The 23,530-nt window shown below is 37.8% G+C and overlaps 1 protein-coding gene across 1 annotated transcript in view; it reads left to right on the plus strand.

The window, feature by feature from the left end:
• LOC138758899 (calreticulin-like) overlaps nt 1-16,395 on the plus strand; it is a 31,304-nt gene extending 14,909 nt beyond the window's left edge. Inside the window, exons 5-9 of the mRNA XM_069928473.1 lie at nt 1,339-1,548; nt 2,066-2,179; nt 4,085-4,228; nt 13,662-13,754; nt 15,753-16,395. Coding sequence (XP_069784574.1) covers nt 1,339-1,548; nt 2,066-2,179; nt 4,085-4,228; nt 13,662-13,754; nt 15,753-15,950 — 759 coding nt within the window. The 3' untranslated portion in view covers nt 15,951-16,395. The remainder of the gene's footprint in view (nt 1-1,338; nt 1,549-2,065; nt 2,180-4,084; nt 4,229-13,661; nt 13,755-15,752) is intronic.
• The last annotated feature ends 7,135 nt before the right edge of the window (nt 16,396-23,530 follow it).

Below are 23,530 nucleotides of genomic sequence, written 5' to 3' on the forward strand. Positions count from 1 at the left end.
CTGATACAAAAAATTATATTGCACTAGCCTATACCTTACATTAATTGTATTGCTCATGCTGTCCCAACATGGGTCAGACCAGCAAAATGGATCAATGTCTATACCCAAATCTGATTCCCATCTCTCTCTTGACTAATCTAGCCCTCGTTTAGGACTTCCCCCGAAGTAAGAAATACATTTTTGAAATAAATTTCTTTCGGATCTCCTTTAGAACCGTAGAGTAGCCATTCTCAACCTTTTTTTTGGCTATGGTCCCCTTAGGATTCTGCTGACAGTTTATGGGCCCCTTCCTTGTGTAGCAGTCAAGTTTTGGTTTCTTTACCATCTCTTGGCAACTACGTAAAAAAACAAAAAGAATTATGCGAGTAAAAAAAAACCAAGGTTTTTATTTAAATATGCTGAGGTCATGGGGCCTTTGTTGAGAATGACTGCACCAGAGGCATTTGCAGTGGTAATTTTACCTACCAACCAGCATGGCTTTAGTTGTGAAAGGAAATTGAATCACGTGATCAGAGGTAGAACCTCTGGCGGTGTGAGGCACTGGTTCTCCCTGTTGTGCCAATATGCTATCCTATTATCATTAAATCTGAAAATTTAGTAGCACTTATTTTAGATGACAGCTTTAAATTTTAAATTTAAATTCTTTTAACTTTTAAAAATTAAATTTAAAATAATTACTGAAAGTTTGCAAGTTTTAAGAAAACACCACAGTGAGTTGGTGTTTTTAAAAATTAAAAAAAGTTAAGGTATAATTCTCTATGTGTTTGGCATCTACTGTGTTGATGTAGGGGAGAGAAGTACCAGCAGACTAAAAGAGGGCCGTTCTTTGGGGGTGGGAAGAGAGAATTATCCTCACATTTTTTGTTAGCTGGAGACCGATTTCTCTGCGATTTAAACAAGAGTCTGGAAATCGACTGACTTTCTAGTGTCCGGTTAAGGAGCCGTGCATGATCTGGGACACACAGAACATAAACAAAAATATTAAGATGAAGTTACATGGAATGGGGGTAAACTTCAGTTACTTCTAATCTGGATTGAACATACAGAGGCCAGCTAAAGGATATATGAAGCAGGACTGATATGCCACAAATTAGATTCATTAAATACTTAATTTTTCTTTTATTTTCTGCTGACTTGCAGTTACTATTTTGCCAGTGGCTTCTACGACTTTTTACCTAGTACTTAATTGGACAGATCTGGCTTTGACTTGACACATGCCTGTATAAAAGAGGAGTTCAAGAAACCCTAACACTTTGGCACAACAGTACTACTTTTGGAATGATTTGCTTAGGCCTCCACATGAACGGTAATGTGAAAACTCTTTATTTTTCTTGGCAGGATGATGAGTTAACCCACCTCTATACATTAATCCTCAAACCTGATCAAACGTACGAAGTGAAAATTGACAATGAAAAGGTGGAGTCAGGTAATCTGGAGGATGACTGGGACTTCCTGCCACCAAAGAAGATCAAGGATCCTGAGGCAAAAAAACCAGACGACTGGGATGACAGAGAGACAATTGATGATGAAAATGATGAAAAGCCAGAGGTAAGATCCAGTCACTATTGTTCCATCTGTGATTGATGGAAGAGGATCTCTTTTGTCCTGCAGTGACAAATGTCCGCGTGTTGTTAACAAAGTACAGTTAGTGCAGACATTTTTTAAAAATCTTTTGAATTTTACATTTCAATATATAACTGTACTGTTCAATTTTGCATAATCTAAATATCAATAAAAATATTTTTTTAAAAAGAAAGAAAAATACTACCAGTTGTTTTTCCATTGAACGTGGAGTTGAAAGGTTAATTAAGACTTCTGGTGTGCATTTTACTGAAAAAAAAATTAAGAACTATTTAGTTGGCCATTATAAAACTGCTTTATTTGGAAATGATAAACACCACAATGTTATTCACAATGGGTTTAATTGTAAAAGGGGGGGGGGGGGAAACTGACCTATGAAGAAAGTAATGGTGAGAAAGTCTGATTCCCTGTGTTACAAGTTAAGATATTCAAAAGGAGGATATTATCTGATCTGAACAAGGTATCTCTTTCCTAACAAATGCAGGATTGGGATAAGCCAGAGAACATTCCTGATCCAGAGGCTCAAAAACCAGAAGACTGGGATGAAGAAATGGATGGTGAGTGGGAGCCTCCTATGATACCCAACCCAGATTACAAGGTATGGCAACAAAACTGTGATAATGTACCTTCTCATTTATCTAAAAAGTACCCACAGAAACAGGCCATTAAAGCCAGATTCATAATATTTGTGTTCCAGCCAAATATTTTCCATCCTTTAACCATATCAACATTCTTTTATTACTTTGCCCTATGGTTTTTTCTTAGCTTTTACTTAAATCCATATATATTTTACCTGAACTTGTCCTATGAAAATGTGTTACATGTAACAGGTTGGGATTATTTCACTTAGAAAATTGACAAGAGGTGAAGGGTTTAGAAAGTGCAGATAGTCACAGGGCACAAACGTAAGATATGTGGCAAGTGAACAGGGAACACAAGGAAAGCATTTACCAGTGATTAGTGTTTGAGATGCTGTGATGACAAGTTTGAAGGGTTCAAGAAGCAGCAAGTCCTGTACACGGTTTAATAACAAACAGTAGCCTTTATTTACATGCAGGGAAATTCTCAATAAGGAACACACTCATACAAAGCAATAACATACAAATCATACACATTGAATGCTAGTTAATCACTGATAATCGTACCACCTGATGTATCACCGATAATTGCAACTCCCAATTGTAAACTAAGTGTTAAACCAACACTACCTGCGTCCCGGTTTAAAACCATGAAGGCACAGCATACTGATCAGCAAAGGAACATGTCTGGTTACAATCTACAACGGTGAGACTCGAGAGTCTCCCTGGGTGCATACCACAAATAGCCACACTCTTTCGTACCGTCATAACCCCTCACAAATTGGTTGTCGAGCCCACATCAGCTTGCAACCTGTTTTGGACCCCTCACAATTGGTCATCCAGCTTGCAACCTGGAGTGGAGCTCAGGGATCTCTCAAAGGAAAAAAAAAAGGTTTCTCCATTTGGTGGGCTTTATACTGCAGCCAACTGTTGGGGCCAGCTCGCGTGTGTCCATGTGACCTCTGAGAACCAACTGTGTCGGGGGAGTGGAAGCCGGCTCGGGTGTGCCCACATATTGTGTGGTAGCCTCACTTGTGGATGGATTGATTAGCAGGTGAGGTCATTTCTGACCTGCTTCCTGCCAGAGAGGTCAGGCGACCTTCCATACAACAGATGCCCCACCTGATCACGTACAAAGTTCAATATAATTAAAAAGGTAATTGGACAAATACTTTAAAGCAAGAAAGAGCAGGAGAGTCGAACAAATGGATTGGTCTAGGAAAATGGAGAAGATTTGTACTGGTTTTTTTCTGACAACTCAATTGAGATATTTCACCTAACTATCTCTCTGCATTTATTTGTGACTATTTTGTATGTCTGGCTTTTCATTTAGACAGTTCCACAAATGGACATTCCTCTTTAGGTCTTCACTTTTGAATCCTTTATAATTTTAGACCTCATACCTTTCTAGATGAAAGAAATCCAGTTTTTCCATATGTATGTTAAATTGAAATCCGGGATCACACTTGTATATCTTGTATCCATTTGCCGGTGCCTGTATATTCATTTTATAAATTTGGAGTTGTGAATTATACAAGTACCTTCCAGTTTGATCGGAAATTACACCAACTGATCTCCAAATCATTTAAGTAGTGTAGCACAAGTCAATTCTTTCATATTTGTAGAATGTTTTCAATCGTTTCAGATTGAAAATTAAGTTCTTTAGGTTGATTCTGGTAGGAAAGCTTCACCATGTTGACATTAAAGATGTATGTCTTTAACAGCTATATGGAGCAGAATATTACCCAATTTGAGGCTGTAAAAAAACTGAATATTCTCAAATGTCAGCTACTGATTCAGTCATCTTAATGTTCATTATTGTTCTTTTTGGGAAATTAATGTTCTATGTGGGAACTCATGTATTGTATTACAGATGACCAATTTTTTTTTTTGTCATAATAAATATATTGATTAATTTGACACAGGGTGAATGGAAACCAAAGCAGTTAAAAAACCCCAAATACAAAGGTGCCTGGGTTCATCCAGAAATTGATAATCCTGAATATGCTCCTGATGCCAACATCTACAAATTTCAGAATATTGGTATGATTGGCTTGGACTTATGGCAGGTTAGTAATTGCTGTTCCTAAACAATTCTACATAGAATTTCGAGATTTCCATTCTTGTTCATCTTATCCAAATTGAGGGCTGACAATTTAATGTCAATAACTGGCTCAGAGAAGTTGCAATACTGTGAGATGGATTAATTAACTTCCAGGGTAAATTGTACAACTATTTTAATACTGGTATGGGAGGCGTAAAGGCCTCCAAAAGTTAGTGGACACAACCCGGAACATCACAGGCAAAACCCTCCCACTATCGAGAACACCTACAGGGAACGCTGCTGTCAGAGAGCAGCAGCAATCATCAAGGATCCACACTACCTAGCACACGCTCCATTGTCACTGCTGCCATCAAGAAAGGGATATAGGTGCCACAAGACTCGCACCACCGGGTTCGAGAATAGCTGCTACCCCTCCACCATCAGACCCCTCAACAACAAACTCAATCAGGGACTCATTTAAGGACTCTTACTTGTGCACTTCACTGATTAAAAAAAAAACTCTCTGTATTGCACAGTCAGTTTGTTTACATTTGTTATCTGTTTACAGTTCTTTATTTGTTTACATGTTTTCACTGTGTACAGTTTTTTTTTTGCACCACCAATAAGCGATAATTTTGTCTCACCCGCAGGAAAAAGAATCTTGGTTTAATGTGATGCCATGTATATACTCTAACGATAAATCTGAAATCAAGTGTTCAGGGCAATCAGGATGAGAACTGGAATAAGATAAATCCATATTGCTCCTCAAGTATGCACCAACATTGAATAAGGGCATGACTAGGCCTTATCTAAATGGAAGTATTGTGGCTTGCACTATGTTCTATTATGTTTTAGTCTGGGACATTTATTTTTGTCTTCACTTACTTACTTTAGTTTCTACTACCACATCACACCCTTCCCAACACTCCACAGTTCTCTCTCTTCCCCCCCCACCCCCACCCTGATTTCTTCTTTAATATTTAACTAGTGCAGTGCATTCACCACTTAAGTGTTTAGAAAGTCTCTAAACCCACTCAGCTGAATAAAATCTAAGAGGGCTAAGACTGGATCCTCATGGTTCGGTTGATCACGATAATCCAAAATCTTAATTTCAGAAATGGGGTTAACAGTTTCTCTCACTTGTGTGCTGAGTCTTGAGATAAGTTTGGTTCTGCTTTTTTTTTAAATTTTTCATTCCTCACACTACAAACCACACTGATCAAGATACACACATCTTTCTTTTCAAATATATACAGTGTCGTTTTCTCCTCCCCCCTCTTCCCATCCTACCCTCCCCACCTCCCCTCCCATTCATCCAAAGCTCAGAATCCAAGATTCATCAAACCCGTCAAACAATGTTGTCACTCAACAAAAACAAACAAGAAGTTCCACTGAGTCAATTATTTTCATTTCCTTCTCCTTCTGTCATTTTAGGTGGTAGATGTCCCTGGTAGGTTTTCTCTATTGTGTTTCATGTATGGCTCCCATATTTGTTCAAATATTGTAATATTATTTCTTAAATTATATGTTATTTTTTCTAGTGGAATACATTTATTCATTTCTATATACCATTGTTGTATTCTCAAGTTATCTTCTAATTTCCAGGCTGACATAATACATTTTTTTGCTACAGCTAGGGCTATCCTAACAAATCTTTTTTGTGCACCATCCAAATCAAGTCCAAATTCTTTGTTTTTTATGTTACTTAGGAGGAAGATCTCTCGGTTTTTTGGTATATTGCTTTTTGTGATTTTATTTAATATCTGGTTTAGATCTTCCCAAAATTTTTTCACTTTCTCACATGTCCAAATTGCACGAATTGTTGTTCCCATTTCCTTTTTACAGCGAAAACATCTGTCAGATACTGTTGGGTCCCATTTATTTAACTTTTGAGTTAATGCTCTAAGTCCAATGCTCTAAGTCGTCCTGTAATTTTTTCATTAGTGGATAATAATTGAGTTTATATAGATGGCCAAGGTTTTTATTTATTTGTATACCTAGGTATGCCATCTGAATGGTGAATCTTTCTGTGTATCCAGTTATATTGTATCATACGTAACCTCGTGTTTATTGAATTTCTCATAGTTCCAGAGCATAATTTCTCCCATGCTTCCTTCTTTATGTTTAAATCTTGTTGCCATTTTTGTTTAGTTTTACCATTTGTTTCCTCATTCTCCTTTTCTTGCAGTTTAATATACATATTTGTTATAAATTTTTTGATTATCATTGTGTCTGTAATCACATATTCAAAATTACTTCCCTCTGGTAACCTCAGACTGCTTCCCAATTTGTCCTTCAAGTAGGATTTCAGTTGGTAGTATGCCAACACTGTATCTTGAGTTATATTATATTTACCCTTCATTTGTTCAAAGGATAGTAATTTATTTCCTGAAAAGCAATTTTCTATTCTTTTGATCCCTTTTTTCTCCCATTCTCTAAAGGAAAGGTTATCTATTGTAAAAGGGATTAGCTGATTTTGCATCAGTATTAGTTTTGGTAATTGGTAATTTGTTTTATTCCTTTCTACATGAATTCCAAATATTGAGCAGATGATGTAATACTGGAGAATTCCTACGTTGTACCAATTTTTCATCCCATTTATATAATATATGTTCAGGTATCTTCTCCCCTATTTTATCTAGTTCTAATCTAGTCCAATCTGGCTTTTCCCTTGTTTGATAAAAATCTGATAGGTATCTTAATTGTGCGGCTCTATAATAATTTTTAAAGTTTGGCAGTTGTAAGCCTCCTTGTTTATAACATTCTGTTAATTTACCTAGTGCTATCCTCGGTTTCCCCCCCTTTCCATAAAAATTTCCTTATTATTTTCTTTAACTCCTTGAAGAATTTCTCTGTCAAGTGTATTGGCAATGCCTGAAAAAGGTATTGTATCCTTGGGAAAATGTTCATTTTAATACAGTTTATCCTTCCTATTAGTGTTAGTGGTAAGTCTTTCCAATGCTCTAAGTCGTCCTGTAATTTTTTCATTAGAGGATAATAATTGAGTTTATATAGATGGCCGAGGTTTTTATTTATTTGTATACCTAGGTATGCCATCTGAATGGTGAATCTTTCTTAAATTTTGAGAAATCCGCATTATTCATCGGCATTGCTTCACTTTTATTTGCGTTAATCTTGTAACCCAACACTTCTCCATATTCCTTCAATTTCTTATGTAATTCTTTTATTGATATTTCTGATCTGCTTAAGTTAAATTGCTTTGATATATATCCATTTACTGTCACTTTCGCCAATGGCCCCTTATATAATGCTTTAATCCAATTAATATACTTCTCGGGTAAACTGAATTTTTGTAATACTTTGAATAAATAATTCCATTCTACTCTGTCAAAGGCCTTTTCTGCGTCTAAAGCAACTGCTACTGTTGGAGCTTTATTCCCTTCTACTGCATGAATTTAGTTAATAAATTTACAAATATTGTCTGTTGTTCGTCTTTTTTTAATAAATCCAGTTTGGTCTAGATTTACTATTTTTGGTACATAGTCGGCTAATCTGTTTGCTAATAGTTTAGCTATTATCTTATAATCTGTGTTAAGTAACGATATTGGTCTATATGACGCTGGTGCGAGTGGATCTTTCCCTGTTTTTGGTATTACTGTAATTATTGCTGTTTTGCATGAATCTGGTAAGCTTTGTGTTTTATCAATCTGGTTGATTACTTCCAGGAGGGGAGGAATTAATAAATCTTTAAATGTTTTATAGAATTCTATTGGGAATTCATCCTCTCCTGGTGTTTTATTATTTGGTAGTTTTTTTATTATCTCTTGTATTTCTACTATTTTAAATGGTTCTGTTAATTTATTTTGTTCCTCTATTTGTAATTTTGGTAGCTCAATTTTAGTTAAAAATTCATCTATTTTGTCTTCTTTCCCTTTGTTTTCAGATTGGTATAATTGTTCGTAGAATTCTCTGAAGTTTTCATTAATCTCCATTGGATTATATGTGATTTATTTGTCTTTTTTCCTTGATGCCAATACCATTCTCTTAGTTTGTTCTGTCTTAAGCTGCCATGCTAGAATTTTGTGCGTTTTTTCTCCTAGTTCATAATATTTCTGTTTTGTCTTCATTATGTTCTTCTCCACCTTATATATTTGTAGTGTTTCATATTTTATGTTTTTATCTGCCAATTCTCTTCTTTTAGTTGTGTCTTCCTTCATTGCTAATTCTTTTTCTATATTTACTATTTCCCTTTCCAACTGCACTGTTTCCTGATTGTAGTCCTTCTTCATCTTGGTTACATAACTTATTATTTGCCCTCTGATGAACGCTTTCATTGCGTCCCATAGTATAAACTTATCTTTCACTGATTCCATATTTATTTCAAAGTACATTTTAATTTGTCTTTCAATGAATTCTCTAAAATCCTGCCTTTTAAGTAGCATGAAGTTTAATCTCCATCTATACATTCTTGGAGGGATGTCCTCTAAGTCTATTGTCAATATCAGGGGTGAGTGGTCCGATAATATTCTAGCTTTATATTCTGTTTTTCTTACTCTGTCTTGCATACGAGCTGATAACAGGAATAGGTTTATTCTTGAGTATGTTTTATGTCTACCCGAATAATATGAATATTCCTTTTCCTTTGGGTGTTGTTTCCTCCATATATCCAAAAGTTGCATTTCTTGCATCGATTTAATTATAAATTTGGTTACTTTGTTCTTTCTGTTAATTTTTTTCCCAATTTTATCCATGTTTGAATCCAAATTAAGGTTGAAATCCCCTCCTATTAGTATGTTCCCTTGCGTGTTTGCTATCGTTAGGTGAATATACATTGAGTAAATTCCAAAACTCCGAATATATCTGACATTTTATCATTACATATCTCCCTGCTGGATCTATTATTTCCTCTTCTATTTTAAGTGGTACATTTTTACTGATTAATATAGCTACTCCTCTAGCTTTTGAATTATATGACGCTGCTGTTACATGTCCTACCCAATCTCTCTTTAATTTCTTGTGCTCCAGTTCAGTTAAATGTGTTTCTTGCACGAATGCTATATCAATTTTTTCTTTTTTCAGTAAATTTAGCAGTTTCTTCCTTTTGGTTATGTATTCCGTTAATATTTAAAGTCATATAGTTCAACGTAGCCATTTCATACTTTATCTTTCCTTTCCGTTTCCTCATCATCACCTTTCCTTCTTATCCATTTCTGCTTTCTTGTTTTGAATACTTTATAAGACAACATTTCTAAAACATCAAACATTTCCCTTATTCTCCTATCTAAAATTTCTTTAACCCCACTATCCTCTCCCCTTCCTGAGTTGCCCTTTATCCCTTGTCGGGCAACCACATCTCCCCTCTCCATTTGGATTTGTGAATTCACTCGCAAGCGTCAACTGATTTCGCAGTGACCGTAACTCCTCCCCACCCAGCCCCCCCCAGAAAAGATTTCAATTTTCATATATAACAAAGGTCACTCTCTTAATTCCCTCCTTACTTCCTCTCTTCCTTTTCTTTCCCTTATTAATTCTTATCTATACTCTATATATTTTCCTTTAAATACACACATACATATAGTTCGTGGTCATTTTTACTCTCATTACATGTCTTCATCTCTCTGCCTGTTTTGTAGTTGTTCTGTAAATTTTCGTGCTTCCTCCTGATCCGAGAATAGTCTGTTTTGCTGCCCTGGAATAACTATTTTAAGTACCGCTGGGTACTTTAGCATAAATTTATATCCTTTTTTCCATAGGATCGCTTTTGCTGTATTAAACTCCTTTCTCTTCTTCAGGAGTTCAAAACTTATGTCTGGATAGAAAAAAAATTTTTGACCTTTGTATTCCAGTGGCTTTTTGTCTTCTCTTATTTTCTTCATTGCTTTCTCCAATATATTTTCTCTTGTTGTATATCTTAAGAATTTTACTAAAATGGATCTTGGTTTTTGTTGTGGTTGTGGTTTCGGGGCTAATGTTCTATGTGCCCTTTCTATTTCCATTTCTTCCTGTAATTCTGGTCTTCCTAGGACCCTGGGGATCCAATCTTTTATAAATTCTCTCATATTCTTGCCTTCTTCATCTTCCTTAAGGCCCACTATCTTTATATTTCTTCTATTATAATTTTCCATTATATCTATCTTCTGAGCTAACAGCTCTTGTGTCTCTTTAACTTTTTTATTAGATTCTTCTAATTTATTTTTTAAGTCCTCTACTTCCATTTCTACGGCTGTTTCTCGTTCTTCCACCTTGTCCACTCTTTTTCCTATATCTGACATGACCATCTCTAATCTATTCATTTTTTCTTCTGTACTTTTAATTCTTCTTTTTATTTCACTAAATTCTTGTAATTGCCATTCTTTCACTGATTCCATATATTCTTTAAAAAAAAAAATATATCCATTGCCTTGCCTTTCCCTTCTTCTTCCATTTCTCTATGTTCTTCTTCTTCTTCTTCCTCTGGGTTGGTCATCTGTTGCTTCCTTGTTTTCTTTTTACTCTCTTCTTTCTTGTTCTCGTTGTTTTCTATGTTCTCTTCCTGTTGTTGTGTTGCAGCTGTCATTCTCAGCTGTGGAGATCGACTCCTCAGCTGGTCCCCCCTCCCGTCAGTGTTTTTTTTTATGTGCGGTTGCACACTTTTACTCGGCTCTGCGAGCCATTTTTGTAGTTCCGAGCTCGGGACTTCAACTGACCTTAGGGAGCGGGCTTCTCTCTCCGCGGCGGGCCTCCTCGGACAGGTAAGGCCTTCACCTTCTTCTTCCGACATTCTTTCTTCTTCTCTTCTTCCCGTTGCTTTCAACTTTTCTTTCTTCGCTGCCATTTTCTTCCCACCTTTACTTTCACTTTGTTTTAATTTTTATGTTTGTGCCTTTGTGTTTTGTGTGTTTTTTTAAAACTTTTCCAGAGTGCTGGAGTTCCCTGACCGGCCACTACTCCATCACGTGATTCCTCCGGTTCTGCTTTTTCAGACCTGACATTTTTTTTCTGAAAAGCAGGTTTGAGTATAGGTGCTGAGCACTACCCTGTCAGGTTCTTACCTTGTCTCAGTGTTGGCACTTGCATGTCTGAGTCAGACAGTTATGGATGCACTCAATATAATGCAAATTAACTTTTAAATATCGAGGCTCTGCACTGTGGTAGCATAGTTCAAATTTTGCCTCCTGTAATAATTCTGATAGATAAACCAGAATGGTAATTTTCTGTCTATTCCCAATAACCTTTTACAGTTGTCATGCTGGGTCTAAACACCTACCTCTTTAATTGGATTCTTGACTTCCTGTCAGGGAGACCTCAAGCAGTCTGGATCAGTAACAGAACTTCCAAAGCCATCACACTGAGCACAGGGGCCCCCCAGGGCTGCGTACATAGTCCACTACTGTTCACTCTGCTAGCTCACGACTGTGCAGTTAAACCCAGCTCAAACAACATCATCAAGTTCGCTGATGACATGATCATGGTGGACCTGATCAGTAAGAATGACGAGTCATCATGCAGAGATGAGATGCAGTCGCTAATGGACTGTGCACTGCTAACAACCTGTATCCCTGTATCTGAACATTAATAAAACAAAAGAGATGTGTCGACTTCTGGGGGGGGGGGTGGGGGGTGAACCATGCACCACTGACTATAGATGGCTCCACCATTGAGGTCGTCAAGAGTATCAAGTTCTTTGGAGTCCACTGGCGGAAGAGTATCAAGTTCCTTGGAGTGCACTGGTGGAGAATTTCACCTGGTCCCTTAACACCAGCTCCATAGCCAAGAAAGCCCAGCAGTGCCTCTACTTCCTGCGAAGGCTGAGGAAAGTTCATTTCCCACCCCCCATCCTCACTACATTCTACAGAGAATGTATTGAGAGCTTCCTGCGCATCTGGATCACCACCTGGTTTGGAAGCTTTATCACCTCGGACTGCAAGACCCTGCAGAGGATGGTGAAGTCAGCAGAAAAGATTATTGGGGGCTCTCTTCCTACCATGAAGGACATTTAGAACACTTGATGCAGGCGAAAGGCAATAAACATTGTGAAGGACTCCACACACCCCTCATGTAAACTGTTCTCCCTTCTCCCATCTGGTAGGAAGTACCGTGGTCCTCTGGCCCTTGCGTCCATATTGGGCAACAGCTTTTATCTTCAATCCATCAGGTGTCTGAATTTCCAGAGCATATGTGGATCGTGTACTGTGGACTTTTACAGTATATGTCTTAATATTTTAATGTTTTTAACTTCTATTCTAACATATAAATATGCTCTGTGGTCCTGGAGAAACACCTATCTTGTCTTTACCATGCGAGCATGGTATTAACGATAAAGATGACTTGACTTGCTACATTATGACTGCTGAATCTTAGATTGTCTGGCTCAAGAAATGTCTTCATGAAAAGTGGTCAAGCATCACTTTTAAATTAAAACACAAATACGGAGTGGCCAGTGGGAACTTCTGTTTTCTCCAGCATAGATCGTTCTTAAGAGAAAGATGGGGACCAACAATAACCCTACCTGACATTAGTGAAACTGAATGAATGGTTTGGATGGGGAATAAAAATGTATTATGCTTTCCAGAGAGAGTGCAAAACCAGGGTTGCAGAGGTCAAGGAAAAGATGGAGTTGAACTTGGGTGTGGTGATTTCAGAAAGAAGCTGGTCAGATTGATGCAGGGACAGCATTTCATCAATTATAAATGAAAGATATGGACTGGATCAGTTGTATCTTACCCCACAAAAATTACACAGATCAAAAACCGAAATTTCAGAGATGTGTTTCAGATGTGGGACTGATGCAGGAACTTTTCTACATACCATGTGGTCATGTGTGAAAGTGAGGCCATTTTGGCAAGAAATTGCAGAAAAATTAACCAAGGTAACAGGAATGGCCTTCACGAACGAGCCAGAGCTGTATCTATTAGGTAATTTCATGAAAATAAGTGACAAGTTGACCAAATATCAAATCTCATTTATAAAAATAGCATAGCACTGACGGTAGTGAAAAAAATGTATTGCGATCACTTGGAAGTCTGACTCTCCTCTACTTATAGCACAATGGACTGTCGAAATGAACAGCTATTCATCTATAGGAAAAAAAATCACATACAACTTAAAGAACAAATATGACATCTGTAAAGGTCTGGCAGCCATACCTGGACCATGTAGGGGCCCAGATAGTAATAACAATGAACAAAAAAGGGTATAATATATATATATATTTATATATATATGTTAACGTAGTTTCCCTATCTGTAATCTATATACTTAAAATATATGTAAGCTCTTGACAGTGAACGGATCTGTATGTATGGGAGGGAGGGAGGGACTGTTTGTTGTATTTGTGAGAAAAAGTTTAATGTATATTTATAATGTCACTATGTATAATTTTTAAAATTAAAATATTCAAAAAAAAGTATAACTTTTAAATGACACATTGTACTGAAATTGATTTGCATAAAGATTGACTTGCAGCAAGAAGAAGCTGACAGCTCCAGCCAATAATGCTACTATTTGTTGTTTTATAGGTAAAATCAGGAACAATTTTTGACAATTTTCTCATAACTGATGATGAAAAGTATGCAGAAGAGTTTGGCAATAAGACCTGGCGAAAGACCAAGGTGAAATATATTTTATTTGCAATTGAGATGGGAACATTTTGTGCACAGTTAGTTTAATTAATGTATTTTTGTCATGAAATGTACACCCTTTTCCTCTTCAAGTCCATCTGTCAACTAATCAGACTTCTGAAGTGCACTAACTTGTCCTCTTGACATTTGGCAATATTGTTTAGACTTCATTCAGCTTTTCCTGAAGGTCAATCAAAATAGATCAAATTCTGGATGTATTTTCATAAACACTGAGTCAAAAAATGTCCAGAAACTATAAAAATCCCTGTCCTACCTCATCGGTTCTGTCACATTCATTTTTTAGAAAATATAGAGTAGTACAGCACATTATCAGCCCTTCAGTCCATAATGTCATTGCTCTTATGTCAATTTACATTAATCTTACCTACCTCCACCAAATCCTTTCAATCTTTCCCTTCTCACCTTAAAGTTATGCCATCTAGAATTTGACATACCCACCCTGAGAATGCCTCTCATAATCTTATATAATCTTAATCTATATCAAATTGTCTCTTGACCTCTGATGTTCCAGAGAAAACAATCCAAATATATCTAGCCTCTCTTGGATAATCTTAAATAAAGGCAACATCCAGGTGAACATCTTCTGCATTTTCTCCAAGCCTCCATATTCTTCCTGTCATGTGGCAACCAGAACTCCTCAATATTCCAAATGTAGCCTAACTAAAGTTTTCTACAGTTGCAACATGAGCCCAATTTTTAAACTCAGTGCCCTGACTGATGAACGCAAGCACGCCACCATACACCTTCACACCCTTTCTACTTTCCCACTTTCAGATAGCTATGGACATGCCCCAAGATTCTCCCTGTATCTCAAAATGCACTCGTGTATCCCTTATACATCTTGTATTCCTGTAGGTACCGTTAATATCAGCTGCCTGTACCTGACATGTTATTTTTCCTGTCCAGAGCCTCACTTTCACTCATCAACTGGGGTTCCCTACTCCTGCCAGCCTTGCCTTTCACTCCAACAGGAACATGCTGCTGGCCCAGAATTCTTTCCTCCCATTTGTCAGATGTCTCTTTTTCTACTCACAACTCTCCCAATGAACTTATGCAACTTCCTGTGTAATGCCTTCCAAATTAACACTGAACATCTAAGAATTTCTGTTGTTATCTTTCACAAGTAGTCGTATCTTTTTCAGCCCATCACAAATACTGGGTATGAAAGGTAGACAGACCCAGCTCGAGAGTTAGAGACAGTCACATGGTTTGCAATTACACAATAATGTCCCTGGGAGTCTCCATCACCGACTGCTGTGGAAATGAAGTGGTATTGTGTCAAATGAGGAAATATTCCGTCTTATTGGCATCTTCTCGCCTCTCTCAGCTCTTGAGTTAGTAATCCAACATTTTGAACAATATTTGGGAATAGCACTGAAAGCAGTAAGGACACAACATCAGATTTTCGCAGGGACTTCAATATCCATACAAAAATGGACACCACCACAACTAACTGGGTCTGAACTTGTTTGGCATATGATTCAGAATTATTTTGACCGTAACTGATGAGTGAGAATTCTTGCTGTATGGATCACATCAATTGGGATTTGTCAAATTTGTTTTGCATCTTGTTATAAAAATTCATTATTTTAATATTTTGCTGTTTTTTATATACATTTTGGACAAGAGCTAAGATGCTTGTTTTAAGTCAAGTTTATTATCATCTGATTGCACAAGCAGAACCTGACAAAACAGTGTTCTCAGGTCCTCAGTGCAAAACATGCACGCAACCAATTATAACATACATACACTCAAATTTGCAGCACAAATATTTCATCGATACAAATAAATAGATAGATAAATGTTTCATGAATATTAGTGTGAGCAGTTCCTTTAGTCATTCCCAGTGATTTGGTCGTTAATTGTGTGATTTTATCTGTTCATGGGGAAAATTGGTGTTTTGTACAAGTGCTGTTTTAGATTTAGACCTGGCTTTCAGTACTCAAGCATGATTTTTTTTTTGTCTAGGAACCTGAGGAGAAAATGAAGGAAAGCCAGGAAGAAGAAGAAAGGAAACATCAAGCTGAGGAAGAGAAAAATAAAGACGATGAGGAGGAGGATGAGGAAGACGAAGAAAATAGAGATGAAAAGGAGGAGGAAGAGGAAGAAGAAGAGGAGGAGGAGAAAGAAACAGGAGATAAAACACTGAAAAAAGATGAATTGTGAGATCTACATATTTCCAGCCCAGTGATCACCGATTTTTCCTTTAATCCTTTCAATGTGTCATTCTTTACAAAATTTCCAGTTGAAATATCCCACAACTTGAAAGATCAATTATTACAATCTTGGAACCATGAGCCATTCTACAGAATTGTCTCAAGACCAACTTCAGCACCAGTCTCAGTGTGTTGTTGGTGCCTGAGAGATTTATTGTAACGAATTAAGCCCCCAAATGAGAATCAGATCCATTATTTTTATGCTATCAGTATTTAATCTTACATAGTCGTGGTTAAAGTTGCTGATTTACATGATCTAAACATCTGCATCCTTCTGTGGGATTTGGCTCATTGCACATTTCTTACTTTCTTGCTTCCTTCCTCCTCCTCCTCCTCATGCATTCCATTTTGTCCCCCTCCCCCACTGCATTGTCACCCCACCCCCATCTTGACAATCCATTGTTCCCAAAAAAATGGTCCTGGTCTCTTAAGTTATCATTTTGTATGGAAAACTAGAATTTTCACTACTTTAATACAAAAAAAAGTGCTGGAGAAACTCAACAGGTTAGTCAGCATCCAAAGGAAGTAAAGGGTAACCAACATTTCAGGCCCGAGCTCTTTGTCACCGCTGACGAAGGGCTCAGTTCGGGCCTGAAATGTTGGTTACCCTTTACTTCCTTTGGATGCTGACTAACCTGTTGAGTTTCTCCAGCATTTTTTTTTTGTATTAAAGTAGTGAAAATTCTAGTTTTCCATACAAAATGATAACTTAAGAGACCAGGACCATTTTTATTACACTCGACCCCAGCATCTGCATACTTTCTCGTTTTAACTTTCACCATTGGAGCCAAGTTGCAATAAAAAGAATCCCCATGGCAGATGATTTTCCTCCCATTGAGAGGACAGAGATGCATATTTGTTTCTGGATGGGTGGGGGCAATGTTCTGGAATGTTTTTCACATTGTTTTAGTTTCTCTACTGCTGCTGTTCCATGTCCTGTCAGACATGGCGAATGTATCAGTTTGAACCAGGCAGGCTGTGGATCCCTTCCTCGATGCAGTAGATTAAGGGTAGAAAGTCTCCTAAAGACCAAGGATGAAACAATGATCTTTTTTTTAATAAGATATGACAAATCAATATTGTTTAATGAAATTGTATCAGTGTAAAACTACAACTTTTTAAAAATGGTATCGTTTTCTGCACAAAGGGCATCCAAAAAGAGCAATCAGGGTATCTTCAAAAATAATTTTTGTCAATTGAATCAGGCGATCGGGAGTCTTTTTCATTTTAAGATGTGAGGGTTTGATGAATAGATAAAGCATCACATACGAACTACTTTTACATCAGTGCCTGATGAAACATCCTACTGTCAGGACTTGATGTAAATATTTGAGGTCTCCCCTTTATTCAGCCAATGTTCCTTAATTATTTTTGGTACCTTTTTATATTAAAAAATGATGTTTCTCTTTAAATGATTTTGTAGAATCTGAATGTATTTCCAGAGAGAGAGTTTGTTTTAAATAAACCTGGACAAAAATAGCTAAAAGGCTTTTTATGGATTCTGTTCTCCCTGCATTGATGTGTGAGAATTCAGGCAATTTCAGAATAATTTTGTGGGCTTTTGTGCCAGATTATTAATAACCTGTTGTTTCTGTTTAACTCGTGATATTTCTGTTTGTGGTTGAACTCTTCTGTCACTACCAATAATAATTTGCAGTTGATCCCTGAAATCATTACATAGAAGTTGTACACTTTCAAAAAAGTGTTCTTCTTATAGCACAGACACTTGGTATTCACTGATAAATACTAAGCACAAAAAAAAACCCCGTAAGATTTAAAAACAATGGTGGAAATGCTCAGCAGGTCAGCCATTGTCTGTGAAGGGAGAAACAGTGTTAATGTTACAAATTAAAATCTTTCAGGAGATCTGGCCAGTTCCAACACAAGTTTGAAGGGCGGATTGTCTGAAATCATTTAATTATAAAGTTCTAAGAAGATACAGGTCATCAAGCCAATGTTGGGTTCTAGTGAACAGTTAAGAAGCCAAAGACCCAGATCCGAGGTGGGAGTGGGATGGAAAATTAAAGAGACAAGCAAATAGGGAATCTGAACAAAAATGTTCTCCAAAGTGCTCACCCAATCTGTGCTTAGCTTCCCCAAAGTAGAAGTCTGCATCACAAGCACCAAATATAATACCCAAAATTTGGGAAAGCTGCTACTTCATTTGGGAGGAATATTTGGATGGTGGGAAGAAGTGAAAGATTAGATGTTGGTAGAGATTGATCTATGCTAATTTTCTTTCTCATGGTTATTTAGATTATTACTTATTAGTTATTAGTGTATTTTACAAACATGTGTAGCTTCAGCAAATTAAGAATTTCAGTGCATTTGTACATTGTACTTACTGTATTACAATAAAACTCACCATCATCAGAATGACCTAGAAAATTGTGGGGGATATTGTTTGTTTATATTGCTGAAAGGAGAAAGTAAGAAGGGTGTGATGGTGACATTATATTACAGATGAAAATTAAGAAGAGATTAAAAACTAGAGGACATGGGTTAAGGATGAAAGGGGAAAAGTTTAACGGGAACATTAGGGGGAACTTTCATGGACAAAATGGTGGGAGTGTAGAACGAGCTGCCAGCTGAAGTAGTAAATGCAGACTCAATTTTGGCATTTAAGAAAAATTTGGACATGTACATTTATGGATGGGAAGGGATATAGTCTGGGTGCACATCAGTGGGGCTTGGCAGTATAATAATTTGGCACAGACTAGAAGGGCCTCTTGCTTGGGCCCACGCAAGTTTCTGTAGCATTACGTTTGAATTGGAGGAAATGAGTGGAATTAAAGTGAGAAGTATTAAAGGAGAAGAACAATTAAATCAATTTCAGGTAACTATCCTATCCAATTTGTATCAGAATTGGTTATAACACGAAAGGTCATCAGCCTAAAGCATTAACTCCGTTTTTCTCTCTGGAGTGAAAATAGTAAAGTAGAATGTGGATCAAAGGAGGAAACGAACCAAGCAATGGCAGATGGAATTTAACTCTGTCAAGAGCATAAACTGGGCTAGGACTTACACCAACTGGTAGAGCCTTGGAGTGTAGAACAGGGTGACCGAGAAGCACAGGCACACAGTTTCCTGAAAGCTGTGAGCCAGGTAGATGGGGTAGTGAAGGAGTTTGACACATTTCTGTTTATCGATAGGGGACTGAATATAAAAGTTGGAATATCATGTAACAACTGTAGAAGATGTTGGCGAGATCATGCTTGGTGTAATGTGTGCTGTTCTGGTTGCCTAATTAAGCTAGAAAGGATGCAGAAAATAAATCACCAGGTGGTTGTTGGGACTAGAGGGTCTGATTTGTAAGAGGCTGAAGAGATTTGGACTCCCCCCCCCCCCCCCCCCCCCCCCAGGAGCATTGGAGACTGAGGTGTGACATTATAATTATGAGGGGTATCCTTAAGTTGAATGGTGAGAATTTTTTTTCCCAGGGTAGGGGACTCTAAAACGAAAGGCATAAATTTAAAGTGATAGGGATAGATTTGTAATGAACCAGAGGTTAGTAGGTTTAGGGAACAAGGTTCCAGAAGCTGTAAGATGTGTACAATTATGATATGTAAAAGACTTTTGGATAGGTAAATGGATAAGAAAGTTTTAGAAGGTTATTGGCCAAATGCAAGGCAATGGGACTAGCTCAGGTAGACATCTTGGTCAACATAGCCTGTTTCTAGGATGTACAATTCTAGGACTCTTTGAGGGAGATATTCAAAAAAACAAACTAATAATGCAAATTATCTGCTCATTTCGATTTAGCTCATTTCTTTTCTGGTCTTTTACATTGTGTAATTTTCAGAACAGGGTCATTGAGACCTTTGCTTCTCTACAATTGAGCCAAAACACCAATCCAGCTCAAAGGTTTTTTTTTATCTCGAGGCTTTACATCTCTTCACATCTGGGGTCTCCTAGTCTCTCACTGGATGTCAACTTCCTTTTGTTCTAGTTCCTAAAATGTACTGTGATGCTTTCAGCATATAGTATTTAACTCTCATCTACTGACTACCCTGGGTATGTCCTTCTGCATTCTTCTTCAGTTAGTTTTTTTCTTACATTATACCTGGTACTTCTATGAGCAGACTTAACAGGTCAGCTCTAATATTCATACAGCCGTATTGGTAGTTTTTCCAATTTGTCACCAGATTTCAACATTCAGTCCTTTATTCCTAAATGTATATGGACACCCAAAGTGATGGCACACAAATGCCCAGCCCCTGCACTGGACACTGATTAGCAGGATGGGAAACTTGTACTTTGATACTCACTGTTCACAAAGCTTAACATTTGTTACCACACTCTTATTTTTCTCAATTAATTTCACATGTTCACACTATCAAGTTCTCTCTGGGACTTCATATGAATGCCAACAGTCCCACATGTTTTCACTGATTCTTTCAATTCCCATTGACAGTGTTATTTCATAAAATACCCATCCAAACTTCATTAGTCCTTGTTGCCCTATACCTGTAGTTTATTCATTTATTTCACTTCCCAGTAATTTATTTAACTGCTGATAAGAAAAAAATAAACACTTAATCGTTTGGTTTTTCCCATTCAGATAAAATTTGCCAATGCTTTAATTGCTGATAAGTTCTGAAAAATCAGTTAGCTCCTCTTTGATATTCTAGGTTAGGTACCTAAAAAGTTAAATGAATACATTTAAATGAACAGAATGTCCTCCCAGAATAAGAATGGTGTTTTACCTCCCACAGTTGTCAACAAAAAAGTCACCTTTGAAATGTTACATCTTGCTTGTGCATTCTCCAACTTTCCTCTTCGTTAGTAATTTTAAGATGGGTGCTGTCTGGTTGCAATATGTAACTATTAAAAATTTCTAGACTAAACGCGATTAAAAGCTAGTATTCACAACTGTATATAGCTGATTGGACATTCAAAACAGTGCCTGCTTAACACTGAAACTGGTTTCTACACTTAAATAGGGCCGACAGAATTCATGAAGTTGACCAGTTTGTCTTGGCCACTCATCAGAAAATTCAGATTCTCAATATTTTGAATTACCTGTTAGGCAATTTGCTCTCAGGATTTAACCCACAGTTCAAATTTCTTCTATAAAAATGTTCTCTATAAATTGTCACAAAAAAAATGAGGGCATATAACCAAAGGCTAAGTCAAAGTGGTATGTCTGAAGCATCATAAAGTGGAGATGTAGGGATAGAATTCAGGGCTTTGCATAATCAAGGCATGTGTGCCAAAATTGAAGCAACTAAAATTGGAATTATTCAAAAGGCTGATTACCACTCTCTGAGCTCACTGTATTTTTCCTTAAATTTGATACTTCTCCCAACTTTATTAACTTCACCAACATCTAGCACAGTCTAAATATAGACTTTTTATATGTAATGATCAAAGATGGTGCTCAAACTTCCAAGCTAAGTGAAACATACATTTACTTCTTTCTCTTTGTTTTTTTTGTTAAAATTTTTATTCAAAAGATTGAAAGTACCAAGGAAGCAGCAACTAGTGGTGACTGCATCAATCTGGAGTATACTGCATCAGTGACCAGCTACATCAGGAAGTGTTCTGATGATGCCACTGTGCCCAAGATCATCATAACTCGCTTCAATCAGAAGTTATGGATGACAGCGGAGGTGCATGTACTGCTCAGGAACCAAGACACTGCCTTCAGTGTGGACAACAAGGTGGCCCGAGCTATTGCAAGAGCCAAACTGTCTAAAGCCATCAGGGGAGCAAAGGGGGTGCGTGCCCAGTGCATTCACAGTCACTTCCTGGACAGCAACGACATGCAAAGCTTGTGGAAAGGCATCACAAGACACCACCATCTGTCTGCTGGTGATGCTTCCCTCCCAGGTATACTGAACAACTTCTACGTTGCAGTGAAGAAGACTGCCTCTCCAAATGAACAGGTGCTGCGTCTTGCAGTGGCCAACATAAAGAGAAAGCCAAGCAAGGTCAACCTGCAAAAAGCCGCTGGACCCGATGACATTCCCGACAGAGTGCTCGGGGGATGTACGGCTCAGCTGAAAAGCACTATGGTGCCTGCATGCTTCAAAGCTTCACCATTGACCCTGCGCTGAAGAAGTCTATTGCTGTGTGGCACTCACGTCCATCACCATAAAGCACTTCGAGAGGCTTGTCATGGGGCACATCAAGCTCCTGCTGTCCCTGTCATTAGACACCCTGCAGTTCGCATACAGACCCAACTGCTCTACGGATGAGGCCATCGCTACCGCCCCCTCCACCTAACCCTCACCTACCTAGAAAATGAGGACTCATATTTCGAATGCTGTTTATTGATTTGAGTTTGGAATTCATTTGATTGTCAAAACACCTCCCTCTGAAAAGGAGGAAAGGTAATGATGGAAAAACGGAAAGAGAAGATAAACAAAATATAAAAGGGCTACGCTGAACTATATGACTTTAAATATTAATGGAATACATAACCAAATTAAAAGGAAGAAACTACTAAATTTAAATGAATAAATGTATTCCATTAGAAAAAAATAACATATAGGTTAAGAAATAATATTGAAATATTCGAACAAGTATAGGAGCCTTACATTAAATACAATAGCGAAAACCTACCGGGGACAAACATTACCTAAGTTGATGGAAGGAGAAGGAAAGAAAAGAATGGACTCAGTAGAATTTCTGGTGTATTTTTGTTGAATGACAACATTGTCTGACTGGCTTCATGCAACCTAGATTGTATACCTAAAATGGATGAGAGGGGGGGGGTGGGGGGGTGGCTTGGGAGGAGGGGGGGGGGGGGAGAAAAAGTCACTGTATATGTGTGAGAAATAGTGTATATCATGGCTAATGTGATTTATGGTGTGAAAAATAAAAAATTTAAAAAAACAAAAACAACACCTCCCTCTGCAATTGGTTTCTTGACTTTCTGCTTGCGAGACCTCAAGCAGTTGGGATCGGTAACAGCACGACCAAGACCATCACGCCGAGCATGAGGGCCCCCCAGGGCTGCATGCTTAGTCCACTGCTGTTCACTCTGCTGACCCACGACTGTACAGCTAAACACAGCTCAAACCACATCATCAAGTTTGCTGACGACATGACTATGGTGGGCCTGATCAGTAAGAATGAAGAGTCAGCGTACAGAGATGAGGTGCAGTCACGAAAGGACTGGTGCACAGCCAACAACCCGCATCTGAACGATTAAAAAAAACAAGAGATGGTTGTCGACTTCAGGAGGGCCTGGGGGGACCACTCCTCTGATCATTAACGGCTCAACTGTTGAGGACATCCATAGTGTCAAGTTCCTTGGAGTGCACTTGGCAGAGAATCTCACCTGGTCCCTTAACACAAGCTCCATAGCCAAGAGAGCCCAACAGCGCCTCTATTTCCTGTGAAGGCTGAGGAAAGTTCATCTCCTGCTCTCCATCCTCACTACATTCTACAGAGGATGAATTGAGAGCATTCTGCGCAACTGCAACACCGCTTGGTTTGGAAGCTGTACCTCCTCGGACTGCAAGACCCTGCAGAGGATAGTGAATTCAGTGGAAAAGATCATTGAGGTCTCTCTTCCTACCA

Source organism: Narcine bancroftii, chromosome 3 (assembly GCF_036971445.1).
Source record: "Narcine bancroftii isolate sNarBan1 chromosome 3, sNarBan1.hap1, whole genome shotgun sequence".
Lineage (NCBI taxonomy): Eukaryota > Metazoa > Chordata > Chondrichthyes > Torpediniformes > Narcinidae > Narcine > Narcine bancroftii.